This window comes from Notechis scutatus, chromosome 2 (assembly GCF_049901735.1).
Source record: "Notechis scutatus isolate UNSWTSFEM ecotype Mainland chromosome 2, rNotScu1.2, whole genome shotgun sequence".
Lineage (NCBI taxonomy): Eukaryota > Metazoa > Chordata > Lepidosauria > Squamata > Elapidae > Notechis > Notechis scutatus.
Genome location: NC_142010.1, coordinates 79,593,884 through 79,608,735, shown reverse-complemented (window position 1 = coordinate 79,608,735; position 14,852 = coordinate 79,593,884). Strand labels below are relative to the sequence as shown.

General features: G+C 34.6%; 1 protein-coding gene across 2 annotated transcripts in view; it reads left to right on the top strand.

The window, feature by feature from the left end:
- Nucleotides 1-14,852, top strand: part of SPOCK1 (SPARC (osteonectin), cwcv and kazal like domains proteoglycan 1) — a 528,048-nt gene that overhangs the window by 474,120 nt on the left and 39,076 nt on the right. The window contains exon 7 of one of the 2 annotated variants that reach the window (XM_087955273.1): nucleotides 14,023-14,139. The exons of the other annotated variant lie outside the window; for it this stretch is intronic. Within the exon in view, the coding sequence (XP_087811399.1) occupies nucleotides 14,023-14,139 (117 nt within the window). The remainder of the gene's footprint in view (nucleotides 1-14,022; nucleotides 14,140-14,852) is intronic. 2 annotated transcript variants of the gene reach the window in all.

Here is a 14,852-nt window from a genome sequence, read left to right as displayed (position 1 = left end):
TCTCTCTCACACACACACAGAGGCAGGGGTGGGATTCATATTTCTTAACAACCAGTTCTGTGGGCATGGCCTAATTTGTGGGGGTGGCTTGGTGGTCATGTTACTGGCTGGGCATGGGTTGTATGTAAATATTATAAATATTTATATAAATATTGAATTTTTTATAAAAAAAAGAGCAACTTTTATCCAAAATCAGGCAAAGCAGGCAGGCAGATTGAGTTGCTCACAGAATCACAGATTCACTTAGAGATCTGTGTTTCTGCCATTGGCTAGCTGAGTCTGCACTGCTTCAGTCCTAAGGAAGGTTCGGCTCTGCTTAAAAGATCTAAAGATTAGCTAGAAAGCAAGAAATGCAATGATTTCCTGCTTTCTAGCTAATCTAAATCTCCCGGCACAGCAGAATAGCTGATGGTCGGAAAAAGGAAAAATAGCAACTTAGCAGACAAGTTTGCCAGGTAAGGAGTGAGTGGGTGGGGAGGGTTCCCACGGGCCATGTGGGCATTGCAGCCTTGTGTTTCTGCGCAGCCTGGATTAATTGCTTTGAGGGGTGCTCTGCGGACCACCAAAATTTTCTAATGGACCACCAGTGGGCCGTGGCCCACCAGTTGGTGACCACTTTGTCAGATGTCCGTGCTTGGTGGAGCAATTCAAATATAAAATAGTTTCCAAAGTTAGATATATTTGCATATTTCTCTGAATCACAATAAAAATACTTCAGCAGGTAACAGCTTCTACATCAGTTAGTTAATATTTTTTAAAAAGGCTGTTTGAATTTGCATGGAAGGTTAGCAACAATTCCCAGGGTTGCAATCTAAACTCAGAAATTGGAATGTTGGTCTGTCTGTCGGTCTTTCGGTTGGTCGGTCTGTCTATATATCTCCTAGCATCTATTCCTTCTCTCTTTTTCCCTCCCTGCCTCCTAGAAGGATGCAGTGGCAAACCCTACTTGGATGTGTCTACATAGTAAACAGAAATAAAACTCAATTTTTATTTTATCAAGCTTAGGCAATTTGAAAAGCCTTAGCTGTGAGATGTTTAGGATCAAGTTCCACACAATAATTTTGAATGTGAGCCATAGGTGGAAATATAAAAAAATGTATGCAAGTCTTTCCATTCATTATACATCTTTTGAGCAATAACAATCTATGCCTCTTTGCTAATTACTATCTGTATTAAGACTATGTCAGATTGTGATCAATTTTTAATCAAATAAGAGGGCAGGAAATATACAAGAATTGCAATACTTCAGTTTAACTAATCGTAGAAACCTGAGATAATCACTAATGAGCTTAAGAAAAAAGAAGGAACATATCTGAAAGGCAAGATAATAAGATTCCTTTCCTTTAATGAGATTATTTTTTTTAATAAAGTTTTATTTGGGTTTTCACACATACAAAATACAAGTAAAACATCTTTTTTGAAAATAGCATGGTCCCGGGTTGAACTTCTTTATACAGACACAAAACTCAATTTCATGCTCCTTTTTGTATTCTATTCCATATCTTATACTATTTTACATTTTTCTATATAGTTTTTCCCCTCTTTTAATTTTCTCAATTTTATTTTGATTATCTCATCTCAATTCAAATCATTATATTTATACTTTTGTCTGTTCTGTTTCAATTTCATATTATCTTTTCTCATTAAACAAATTTTCTCCTGTAGTTACTAATTGGAGTATGACCCCTTTATATCTTTTAATTACATCCATTCAACTCTTATTTAAACTTCGATATATACCTTAAGTTTATGACCTTCAATATAATACATAATACATAACTTCCAATCAAATTCTGCTTGGTACATTCTTATAATACACACTATATTCTTTAAAAAAAAAGATTGTAAATATATGTAATTATAAACCCTCATTCCATTCCAGTTCAGTTCTATCATTAATAATCATTAAAATCTTAACATCTTTAACACTTCTTTTCAATTAAATATCATACTTCCTTAAAACACATATAATCTATTAATTTTTCCCTTATTTCTCCTCACATATGTTTTATAAATCATTAAATATATCTTTTGTTACATTTATTTATTGACAAGCATTCCACTGAATTACGATAGCTATTTTATCAGACATTTTAATCATACATTGTTTCATATTTTCTAAAATTATTTATGTTTCTAATATAATCTTATGTACCTTTGCAGAATCCCTTTTTCCATTAAGTTTTCACCCATTATCTCTAAATAGGCCCTGTTTCTCTATATTTTGCTTCTGTCCTTTATAACTTCTTTTCCTTCCTTTCTTCCCTCTCATTTTCTCCCTCCCCTTTTTACCCCCTTGTCTCTCTAGTTCTAATTCTCTCTTCTGCATTTCCCTCTTCTGTTGCTTTCTGATTTTATACTTATTTTTCACTCTATTATTATTTTTTTGGAGTTGTTTTTCCCAATCTTAAACTTTCCATTCTCTTTCCCCCTTTTCCTTTTTTCCCCCCATCTAAGATTACTTGTTCATTAAAGATGGCTTCTTCTTTGTCTCAATCTTCTTGTTCTGCAGGCATTTCTTGTTGTTTCTCATAATTCCAAATCTCCATTTCTAAAAACTGAAATATGAAGCCAAAAGAACCTCTCCCTTCTTGTGCATCTTCTTTGTACTTGTTAAGTTCCATTTTCAGTTCTTCTAAAAGTGGAGCCATTTTAAACAATTTTAAACAACCATCCGATTGATTTTAGTCATTCAAAACAATAACCAAGAATCCAGAAATCATCAAGAAATCCAGATAGTCCCAAGTTATATCTTCTTATTTCTTTTTTGACTTTCTCTTCCTGGGGTTTTTGTTGTGATATTTCAGTTAGAATGTATCTTTTGGAAGTCTTGTTGAGATTTTGCTGTAAGTTCTTTTTTAATTCCAGGTAGTCTCCTCCCTTCCAGATCCTGCCCTTTTATTCTTTTTCTCTCCTTTCCTGTTTTCAAAAGCTTTTAATTATCCAGAAATCTTTATTATCCCTTTGACTTTTTATTTTCAGCATTAAATGCCTATTGATGTCAAAGTGGATTTTTTTCCAATTTCTTGCTTAAGTCTCTTAGCTGTCAGTATAGGAAAAGGAGAAAACCAAATATTTTCCCTTTTCTCTCTCCTTCGCAGCTTAAAAATCTTCTTAGGGAACAATGTTATTGTTTTTTAATAGTTTCAATTCCAGGGTACCTTATTTGTTGCTTTTGCTGTTTGACCCAGTCAACCAAAACTTTCTTTTCTTATCTTCCTCCTGCACATTCTTTTCCGGTCGAGTTCTTCTTTGTGGTGGCCATTTCTGACCACTAATGCAACCGCCTTCGGGAAAGGGAGTGATGGCCAGCTGGGGAGGAGAGATGCGGCTCTCCTCAACACTGCAGGCAGTCTCCACCTCTATGGGGTGGCTTAGCCCCGAAACCAGCCAGCTCGGGGCGCTCCAGCGGCAAGCACGGATTGAAGCCTCGCAGAGATGAGGTTTCGGTCTGTCACTGAAGAAGCTCAAACCGGAAGCCTACTTTCAATGAGATTATTGAAGATGGGTATGTTATACTTTATGCCACATCACAACTGAAGAACCATCAACTTCCACTCCATTACAGCTATAAATAAATGTATGATTTGTATGTTGAAAGATACCATTGTGAGGCAATGCTGGTTCCTAGTCTTTGATTTGTGAAATAATTATGTCTATCAACTTAAACCTTCATGTCTATAGGTTTCAAACTTAAGCTTCAGTATTGGATTCCATACTATTTAACAAGATCTAACAGAAATCTAACCACATTATCCTGGATAAGCTCTCTGACATCTTCCAGTATAATTCGGAAAATATGAGTGTGTTTAGAAAAGTCACAGGTATAAAAGCATGTACATTTCTGATATCTTTATATCCCCCCTTAAAGTGGCATATTTAAGCAGTCCTTTTTTTGGCCATTTCTTCTGAATATTATGGAATACAATTGAATTCTTGTTTGCTTTAATTACAGGGTAGGAAGCAAGTTATCAAATGAGTAAACTGTCCATGTTAAAAGGGATGCTCTATTAATTTGTTTTCTGGGAAAAAGTCAACTTGTGTATTGTTTATTGCACTTAAGATGACAAGCTGAAGTAAAAGACATTAGACAAACATTACAACAACAAAAATATACAACACATTTTCAAACAACTCTTGCAGACTACTTAAGCTAAAATATGTCACCTGATTAAGATCTAAAATGAAATAAAATTAGTGATAGCATTGTTGCCCAAAAAAAGAATGTTGGTTAGTTTGAAATTATTCCATTTATCAGATAGATTATTTGGCTTTCTCTTAAACTCATGATATAATCCAACATTTTGTACCATCCCAGTGTTAGATTCACCGAGAAGAATTTTAATACATGGTATAGTCAAAGTGTAATAAGAATCTCATTATTCAGGGTATGACAGTATATGCTGACAATATCTACAGTATGCTGTATTTTCATACAGTGGCTAATACTCAGTTCGGAAAAGTCTACCTATGTGAAAACATAAAGTTTCCTCTGGCATTTGATCTGAACTTTCCTGTTCGAGTAAGAGCTGACTGTTCTCCATCTATAAAATTCACATTGATGTCACTGATGGACAGGGTGAAAGACCTTAATAGGAATAACATGCAGATGCTGTTTCTCATGGGTAGATCATTTCACCGCACATTCTACCTGTTCTGACAGTCTTTCACAATGGGTTACATAGAGCTTTTCCTAACTGATGCTCATATGGCAATTGGGGCATTTCCTACAGTCAAAGACTTTGGATAGTCTTCAGTCTGGAGTACTACAGTGAGAAACGCCTGATGGTTTAAAAAGATGAGCAATTAGGAACATTTCCAACAGCAATCAGGAAACCTAATTGCTTTATATGGAGGGCCCAGGGGGAAAATATTCACTAAAAGTCCCACTTTATAGACTGAGGGTACTGATTATAGGAGACCTGAGTTGAATTTTGTACCAGCTTTTAAAAGTAGCGTTAGTCATCTTCTAACATCAGAGAATATATGTATGTCAGGATTGGACCATAGAGTCCTTGATGCTGTCTGACTTGGTTGTTGGGTTACAGATGTATCATTACCAGACTAGTAATATCATCAGTGGATTACTAGTGGCAGGCAATGATGATGTTATCTAGTTGAATAATGAAACGTCTGCAAGTCAACAACCAAGTCAGACAGCATCAAGGTCTCTACTGTCATCTTCCAGTTAATCAAATTTTTCTCATCATTTCCTACAATAGGTCCTGAATAAAAGCCATTTTTTCAGCCAAATTAAGCATATCAATCTTTTCACTCTGGCCAAAGAGACAGGGTAGTTTTTCAGTGTCTGATTCAGGTATTGTCTTGCAATTTCTCCCTTTTAAATATTGTCTGCACAGCAGAAAGACTTCTTTCAAAACAAACACATTACATGCACCTTATAATAGTGAGATATCCTGAAACCCAACCTAGGTAGCTCATGAGTAAAGCTTCATAATGCCTTGCACAGGATTACATTTAGTAAATAGCTCAGTTTAAAATAAATAATTTCAATCTGTGCAAGTAGTTAATAATTTCTTATTTGTGTGCTTTCATACCAAGTAAATAAAACAATTTTCACAAGGGGCCTTCTATTTCCCCAGGGTATGTAATAAAGGGAAGAAATTATGAAAACATATCATTTAAAAAAAAAAAAAACCAATAACCAGCAGGGATGTAATTAATTTCAGAAGTCAAATGCATTTGAGTGGAGCTGCCTGTGTTATGTTCCTCAATTTCATCCTTCTTAAACAGCACCAGAATACTTCATTAACTGCATTCAATGAAAAACAGCACAAAATGATTTTCTGCACTCCTGCACTGAAGCTGCAGTCCTATGCAAATGTATTTGAAAGTCGTGTCCTTAACTTTAGTGAGTTTACTTCCAAATGGGTATGCATAGGGGTGCTCTTATAAAAAAAAAGAAGAAGAAGAAGAAGTCTGATGACTATACCAAGAAGTCCCTGTTGTAGTTATGGATTTTTTATCATTTTGACAATTTTGAAATAGTAACTTTAAAAAGAGGGGATTAAGAATTTCTGCCATTGTCAACAATTTTTTCCATTTCAGAGATGAATGAATTGAGGATGAAAGCATCTCATCAATGGGAACCAAATTCTGTGATACCCCTCCCCTTATGCAGAAAGGGGATGATTTGTCTACTGTACTCTATTTGTGTTAACCACTGCTTAGTATAATGATATAATAACAATAACAACAACTGTGTACCAGCATTTGTAAATGTAATTTATATTTGTAACAATGATACCCATTGTCATTGGGGCACTTGGTACCATGTCCAAGAATTTTATAAAATACATCAAGAAATTGCAGCTTCCTACAATAACATCAGCAGAACTGCAAAAAAAACTGTGCTACTCAGAACATTGTACATCTTCAGAAAATACTTGGTTGATACCTAGGATGCTGGCAGCAACCTTATCAACCATTAGCACCAGTCAATTATATCTGTGATACATTTTTAAAGGTTCAGTTGACTGAGTTTCATGTTTAATGAATAAAAGAGATAATAACAATAAAAGAAGAAAGCTTTATCCAGTTATGTTTTTGTTTTTGAGCATTGGGTTTATACAAAATGTTTTCTCAATCATAATGTGTCTATTTCGTGTAAAATAAAATGTAGACTCTTAATCAGTTTCTGCACGCTGACCACCATTTTGCAATTTGTTGCAAGGAAAGGGAGGGAGGAAGCCTTGAACTCTAACTTCCTTCTAACTTCTGCACTGAGTTTCTCTGTGCAAGCTCCCTAAAAGCAAAATAAATAAGGAAACAGCAGAAATTAAGGGGAGTGCACAGGAGTTGAGAAGTAATCTACTTTTTTACTGGAGGTTATTTTTTAATTCAGATATAGCAGGATTTCTTGCTGTTATCTTGCTTTTTTTCTAATTACCTTGGCTTTATATTTTAACATAGAGCAAATTCATAGGAATATTCTACCTCTAATTTGTTTAGAGGTGAATGGAATAGACAGTCTGACCTCAGGTACCCTTCATATTTTACATGTCTATTCACAGATATGTACAATATTTGTGGGGAAAATGAAGAACCCTAAGACCACTCCCTAAATTACTAAAGACATAGGAGTCCTGCCCAAATAACAGGCAGAACAGCCCTTTGCAACAATCCTACATTTCCCCACAGCAGCACATTTTCCACTTTTCTTAAAATTGTAGGCAGAAAATTCCCACAAATACATTGCACACTAACATAAGCAACACTAATGGTAGAACTGCAGCTGTAGAAAGTAAGACTGTCTCAAGAGAAAAGAACATCTGGCACACCTTTGCAGGTAGCATAATATAAAGAAATAAATCTGCCTGCCCAGTATGTTACAGTAGTTGATGTAAGCCTGGGATTAGCATTCAGATTTTGGGATATTTGAGTAAACTAAATTGCTATATCTTTTCAAAGTTCTCACAGCATTAATTAACTGGACGTTTCTGGTATAAATTATGTAAAAAGACTGAACTGCTGTTCTTTCTAACTATGCAGCTCTGAAAGCTGAGCCCTCAGTATTCATGTTGTTTCATTTAGGCTTTGCTTCTTTAAAAGTTCAGCTTTTATATAGATCTGTGTATTTGGTCTGAGACAGTGTTTCTCAAAGTATGGTCTGAAGACCCTTTCAGTACTCTGCAAAATAAAAATTAGTTGTCACATATTGACAATATTTGCAAACATTTAAAACAATGTCAGTCTTCTCATTATCATTATTTTTATTGATTCAAAAGTGCAATTTTTTTTCATGAATAATGTTTTATTTATGTTAAACTCTAAAAAAATGCATTTTAATTTTTACTATGGTAAATATTGATAAACATAGCCCATACAAACAAAAGAGTTTCCCTAACATAAGCAACATTTCCCCAATTTTTAAATGTGGGAAGGGGTCCCGAGAACAAAATATTCATTTAATTTAACTTAATTTAATTTTTAATTTAGGATACTCTTCTCTAAGAAACCATTATTCATCTCACAGCTACTAGTATAGAGTCTTATTCTCTTTGACTTTGTTTATAGGATCAGATATGAGGGAAGGATTGAAAGCAATTACCTAGACAAAGCCTTTGCTCTTTGAAGGTTGATCAGTGACATTGTGCAGACATGGACAGTTCTTGGGAACTCCTGCAAATATGAATTGCCCATATCTAAAAAATATACAGGTTCCTAAGAACTGCATATTCTCACCCATTTCAGGGGAGAAAACCCTTTCCTATTTATTTACTGACTGAAGGCCTCTCAATTCCTAATCTTAAAATTAAAAGAGAAATATTCTTCTATAGCTGGAAGACAGGCATATATATACAAAAAAAAAAAATCCTTTCTACTGGGGCTCTGCCATCAACCTGCTCAGAGTCCTGGGAGAGCCTCCATATCTTCATTAATGTCCTGAATGTTATCAGAGTTGAAGCCATCAGGGTCTCTCAGAAGAAGCCATTATGAAAAAAAGTTCCTCTGTTTTAAAGAACAACCTCATTAATCTATAATATAGCAAAAATACACTGTCTCTGAATTAGGTACACATTACAGCATTGATTTGCAGTCCTTTTCTTATACATGTGGAATATATCATTTAAAGTCATCTGAATTTCATCTGGATCTCAGAATCAGATTGCTCAAATATTGCTCATGATTATAATTAAAATGCATGCTGAGATAGCTTGGATTATCATACTTTCTCCTTTAGACTAATTAATAGTTCAGTGTGGAGAAAAACAATCTGAATTTTCCAAACTTTCAACTTTTCATTATAATATTTAATATGTGTGCCAAAGGGCTTTGAGCTTTCCAAAAGAAAACTGACTATGCAGGTAAAGGAGACAAGCATACAGAACCTGGCAGGCAGTTTTAACAGATTGGATACTGCTCATTTGTCCTTCTAAGCTATTTTCAAGAACCAGAAACATACCGTGCCTAAGGATACAAGTCATGCTTTTAATTTCACTAAATGAATAATGGTAGTTTCTGCTGAGAGCAGATCTACCAATAAATATTTAAACAATTACATAAACATTACTCAAAAAAAGATGGACAATTTATTGGCATCTGTACAGCCTTAGCTTAGTCCTGACTATATACTGAAGCTTCATTTGTCATCAGACTCAAATTTTGGCATAAAATTAAAGCAGTAGAATTTCTTGCCTTTTGCCTGATGTTCCATTAATTGTTCTGTAGTCGTAAATTCTCAGTGAAAGCAGAAATTATAATTTCAATTTCTTTTAAGCACCAAAAGATAATATAGGTATTTTGATGACTAAGGCTAGGCACCACTTTAGATTCAGGTTTTTTTTTAAAGTGCTTTGCAGAAGTACATTTGTAGTACTTTCAGCATCATCTGAAAACAGCTACTACTTTTTCTCTAGAATTATGCAGTTACCAACTGGGTACCCCAATGTTCTGCCTGAGGCCCAGTATTCTTAGATGAGTGAATAGAAGAGATTAATCCCTTGGTAAGACCACACTTGTGTAGAGAAAAGCAACAAAGTTTATTAGAGGGCTGGAGGCTAAAATATATGAAGAATGGTTGCAGGAATTGGGTATTTCTAGCCTAGTGAAAAGAAGGACAGGAGTGACACGATAGCAGTGTTCCAATATTTGAGAGGCTGATACAAAAAAGAGGGGGCAACCTATTTTACAAAGCACCAGAAGGCAGGACAAGAAACAATGGATGGAAACTAATCAAGGAGAGAAGTAACCTAGAACTAAGGAGAATTTTCCTGATGGTGAGAACAATTAACCAGTGAGAACCACTTGCCTTCAGAAATTGTGGGTGCTCCATCATTGAAGGCTTTTAAGAAGAAACTGGACAGCATTTGTCCAAAATTGGTATAGGATCCCCTGTTTGAGCAGGGGGTTGGACTAGAAGACTCCTAAGGTCCTCTCTCTCTCTCTCTCTCTCTCTCTCTCTCTCTCTCTGTGTGTGTGTGTGTGTGTGTGTGTGTGTGTGTGGAGAGAGAGAGAGAGAGAGAGATTATATATATTCTGATTTGTGTAATATGGTTCCAGCATCTTAATATCAACTGTCTGAACATGAAATAATAGCACAGGGTTGTTGCTAAAAAGCAAATGCAAGTGGTTGATGACTTATGCCCACATTAATTCAAAAATGATTGCAATGGTCCTCCACAATTGGCATCGTAAATCATTGCAATCATTTTTGAATTAATGTGTCTTAAAATTAAGAGAGATATAGTTCTTATAAATAATCTGAAGGGCACAACGTGACCGATGAAACAAACTAAATTATACTTATTGAAAATATCAGAATCATTTGCTGAAAATTGCTTTTTTGGTTAAGAATTAGACAGAAATATTCCTGAAACAATAGGACTTAGTGCCTTAGATGCATTCACTAGAAATCAGAGGCCCAAACATAACTTGTTAATGCTGACAATCACTTATCCTGTGGTTGCAGTCCAGACCATGCACTGAGCAAAGAGTAAATTACAAATCTTGTAGCTGATTACAAGTCTTGTAAGGATATTTTGCAAACTGAATGCAGAACAGAATTATTGTAGACACAAGCTGATTGGGATTCTGTTAGGGATATACACCCTAGCAGAACGTGCAACGGCAGTCCAGCAGACAGGCAGATATGTGTGAGATAAAAACGTTGTTGTAGCTTACACTCAGTAAGACAGATACACTGTGCAAGTTAAATAGTTTTTATTCCAGCAAGAGTTATAGCATAGTCAAAACAGTCCATATATCATACACTAAGTTCAGTCCATCCGGGGGTTATTCAGTTTGCAAAGTCCAGTGTCGAAAAAGAGGTCAGTAAACTTACAATCAATCAGTCCTGTGATATATCTCTTTTGCAGTCAGAGATATGAAGAAAATCAAACCTCCTTTCTTCTTCTCAGCAAACACGCAGTTTATCACCATCAATCCTTCATTGTCAGCATTCCAGTAAAAGCCGAGCAAACAGTGAGCTCTCTTGCTCCCTCTTATGGTGATTTTACAACCGCACCCAAAATACATGGTTTACAGTTTAAAGTGATACATACACTTAAACTCACTAACATAGTTTATATATTATTTTACCCAAACTAAGTTAGGTAACCAATGTTATCCCTAACAGATTCCATCAGATGCATGTATGTCTCTCTCTCTTTGTAGATGTAGGTATGTGTGTGTGTGTGTGTATCACACACACACACTATGTGGCTGCTGTGATTGCTCTTTGGCGGCTAAGACTGTTCTTTGGCTTCCTACATAAAAGTCCATTTTTCTGGATGTTCTGATACAATCTTTTAATTATATTGGCTCATGCAATTAAATTTGATTTTGATTTTGATATATAATCCTTGTGACTACCACTTCTGTCCTTTGCTGTACTCTCTCTCCTTCCTGCTCAGTTTTTAAACTATTTTTAAAAGTATCTTGCACTAAATAAAAATCCAATTTCCTAGCTTTGTACAACACAATGACATTCGTTGGGCTGTATAGAGATAGTTCAGGGACTATATTAGAATATGCAGTGAACGGAGATATTACATTGTAGGTTATTATGTGAAGCATGTCCATTAATTCATGGATTACTGTGTGAAGCATGGAGGAAAATCTTCTTTTGTATTTGAATAATGTTACTTAATTTTTTGAATGAACTCATGTGAAGAATAATAAAATGGCTTGAATATGTGAATTCTATCATTAAAGATAATGAAAAGCTGGAACATCTTTTCTGTCCTTTCTCATAAATAATGGATTCTGCTGGCCACTAATCGCTTAGCAGAAATTTAGAACAAAAATTTATATATTCTCCAATAAACATGCATCACAGAAACGAATAGTAGATACATTTATCTAGATGTCATGAAAAAATAGTAAAACCATTAAGAGATTGCAAAGGGATAATCATTATAAAGGACTGTCACCAAATAAAAAAATGTAATTGTGATCCTATTCTGAAAAATCCAAGAATTTAACATGACAGCATTTCCTTTATTATTGCTTGGCACAATACCTGCAATTAATATAATTATTGAATCTACAATTTTAATTCCTGTTCAAGACACTTACATTTGTCCTATAACTTCATGCTGTATGTAGCTAAGAATTAGCTACTTGAGTATACATACATACAGTATGTGTTCAAGAAATGGGAACATGGGGAACATACAGGATTAGACACACTTGACTCCGATTGGAAATTCAGTGTTTACTATTTCTGTGCTATTTCAATGTCTATTATTTCTGTGAAATATATTTGAAAGAAAAATCAACCAGAAATTCAAATTATGCAAATTCAGGTTTTTTAAAATAATAATAATAATAATATGAGTTTAAGAACTTAGTTTTCAGTTTTTGTCTTAAACTAATTACACCTGAAATTAACACTGTTTGAAGAGTAGTTTATATCCTAGAGCAAGGGTCTTCAAACTTGGCAAGTTTAAGGCTTGTGGACTTCAACTCCCAGAATTCCTGAGCTAACAGGACTGGAGGAGGAATTCTGGGAGTTGAAGTCCACAAGTCTTAAAGCTGTCAAGTTTGAAGACCCCTGTCCTAGAGTCCTATTCAGTATTATGTAAATCTAGAATAAAATGGTAAACTGTTGAGGTAAATTCCATATATTTTTCTTGGAAACAATATAGAAATAGTTTGACTTTTAGGATTCCCCCTCCCCAATTCTATCTTGGCTACAGTTTACAATTTCCAGGTAGATCTCCCACCCAACCTCTTAGTTTTTCAAGGGCAGGTTGGTACTGTCATCTAGCTGGTTGCTATATCAATTACAACAAATATTTTAATCGTATGAAAAGACAACTTGGATGCATTGGGTTTCGATGTAAGGAAACAACAGGGAAATCTTTATGCTGTAAAAATCCTTTTAAATTTCTTTAATTTTGGAAATCATTAAGAAATGACTATAAAAATAATTATAAATGGTGGAATGCCTCCTTAGAATTGTTTTATATGAATGTGTTGATTGCATTGCAGGGATTGTGCTCAGATCAGTACATGTTCTATAACTACTGGTAGTAACCAAGTGGTTCTTAATGTTGACTGATAGATCTTAAGGACACTGGAAGGATTAAGAAATAATATTTAATAATTGATGTTAGTATAAGCTTATTGTTTATTTTCCCCAAGACATATAAAACGGTGCAACATAAGAAATTAATTTAATTTCTGTTGTAAGTTGCTATTTTTGCTATAACAATGCTGGCTGGAAAACTAAAGTTTAGCTTCTCAGCACTGGATGAAAAATTAACATCACATGAAGAATGATTTAATTTAAGGTTGCTTTGTTCATGCTTGTTCTCTTTCTTTAATTACACCAACAACACACTTTCTAATGAATTACTTCCATCTATATATATTTTATTCTGGACAGAATTATTTAATGTTTCAGTATTAAAGATTACAAATGCATGCAAACACTTACATACAACAGTGTGTGTATGCTTTTGTGTACTTTTCTACCTCTTTATTTATAATGTCTTATATTTGAAATGCTTTAGTGCCTGCTACATGTTTAAATAAACTTTAACAATAGAGAAGGGATTTAAAAATGCCATCGAACTGGAAAACATGAAACCTTACATTAAAAGATTTCCTACTGGCATAGCAATAACTTTAAACTAAACCAAACAAGGTTATAAATTATATCCAGGGTCTTGTTCTAATAGCAGTGCTATTTTTCCCTGCTGCTGTTTGATTGATGCCCTTTCTTGGGAGATCTAAAAGGTGATACCTATTACCAAAAAATAGAAAAATCCCACATAAAACTGAGAAGCAACAGAAGATGGATTTGTGTCCAGATTGTACATCATAAATTATGTCTCCCATTTAGCCAAAATTCAAACATAATAATAAATCTTGTGTTGCTGCTTTGTGTGTTCTTGATGCACTTTCACCCTTTGATCTGCTGTATAATTTCTGTTTGAAATTCAGTGATCTTGGAATCAAAGTTTATTCTTGAGGCAGTAAACAAAAATAATCTTTGATAAGGCTATGTTTATGATGTTATCTGTCATGTAATTGCTGTCATTCTTTTTGCAGCTTGCACAGACAAGGAACTGCGAAATCTTGCATCCCGTCTAAAAGACTGGTTTGGCAGTCTTCATGAAGATGCGAATCGTGTCATCAAGCCAACAAGCTCAGATTCAGCACAAGGCAGTAAGATGACAAATCTGAGAATAAAATTTGAGATATATTCACAAGTTCAACAAGAATAGCAATGACAGCTATGTTTTTAAGTGACACAATAATACCTTAGCACATATTTCCATTCCTTTCATTGCTGCTTCTTTTCATTATGTAGGGAAGAAGGGTTCATGTAGCCAGGACTGCCATTTTAAATACATTTTGAAAATAAAATAGTTTCCTGTATAATGGTATTGTATTCTCTTTCAGCCCCTAGGGATTCCAGGTTCTTAGCCTCTAGGCTTAAATGAGAAAGCTGAATTAAACTTGGAAATTTACAGAAATTAAACTATAACAAATAATGAGGAAGGATTCTAAAACAGAAGGACAATCAATTCATGGTATAATGTTTAGTAACTTGTCTTGCTACTTGTTACTTTCAACCTTCTAAGCATGAATTAATCTTAAATTCTACTTCAAATTCACATAGTTTTGGGGACGGAGGATTTAGGGAAGATGCATAAGTATATTTCATAAATACTTTTATGTGTTGGTATGGATCAATGTCTGGAATTCCCCCAGTCTTCTCTCTTAATCTGTTATGGGGAGTTATTTGGTAGGGCAGGGACAGAAAACAGAAAATAACTTTGTTTACAATATCAAGACCTGAAAGTTAAATACTGGAGGATATCAGACTCAGAATCTTAGGTGTTGATGCTTCTGATAAGAATTTACAGGCTGTTACT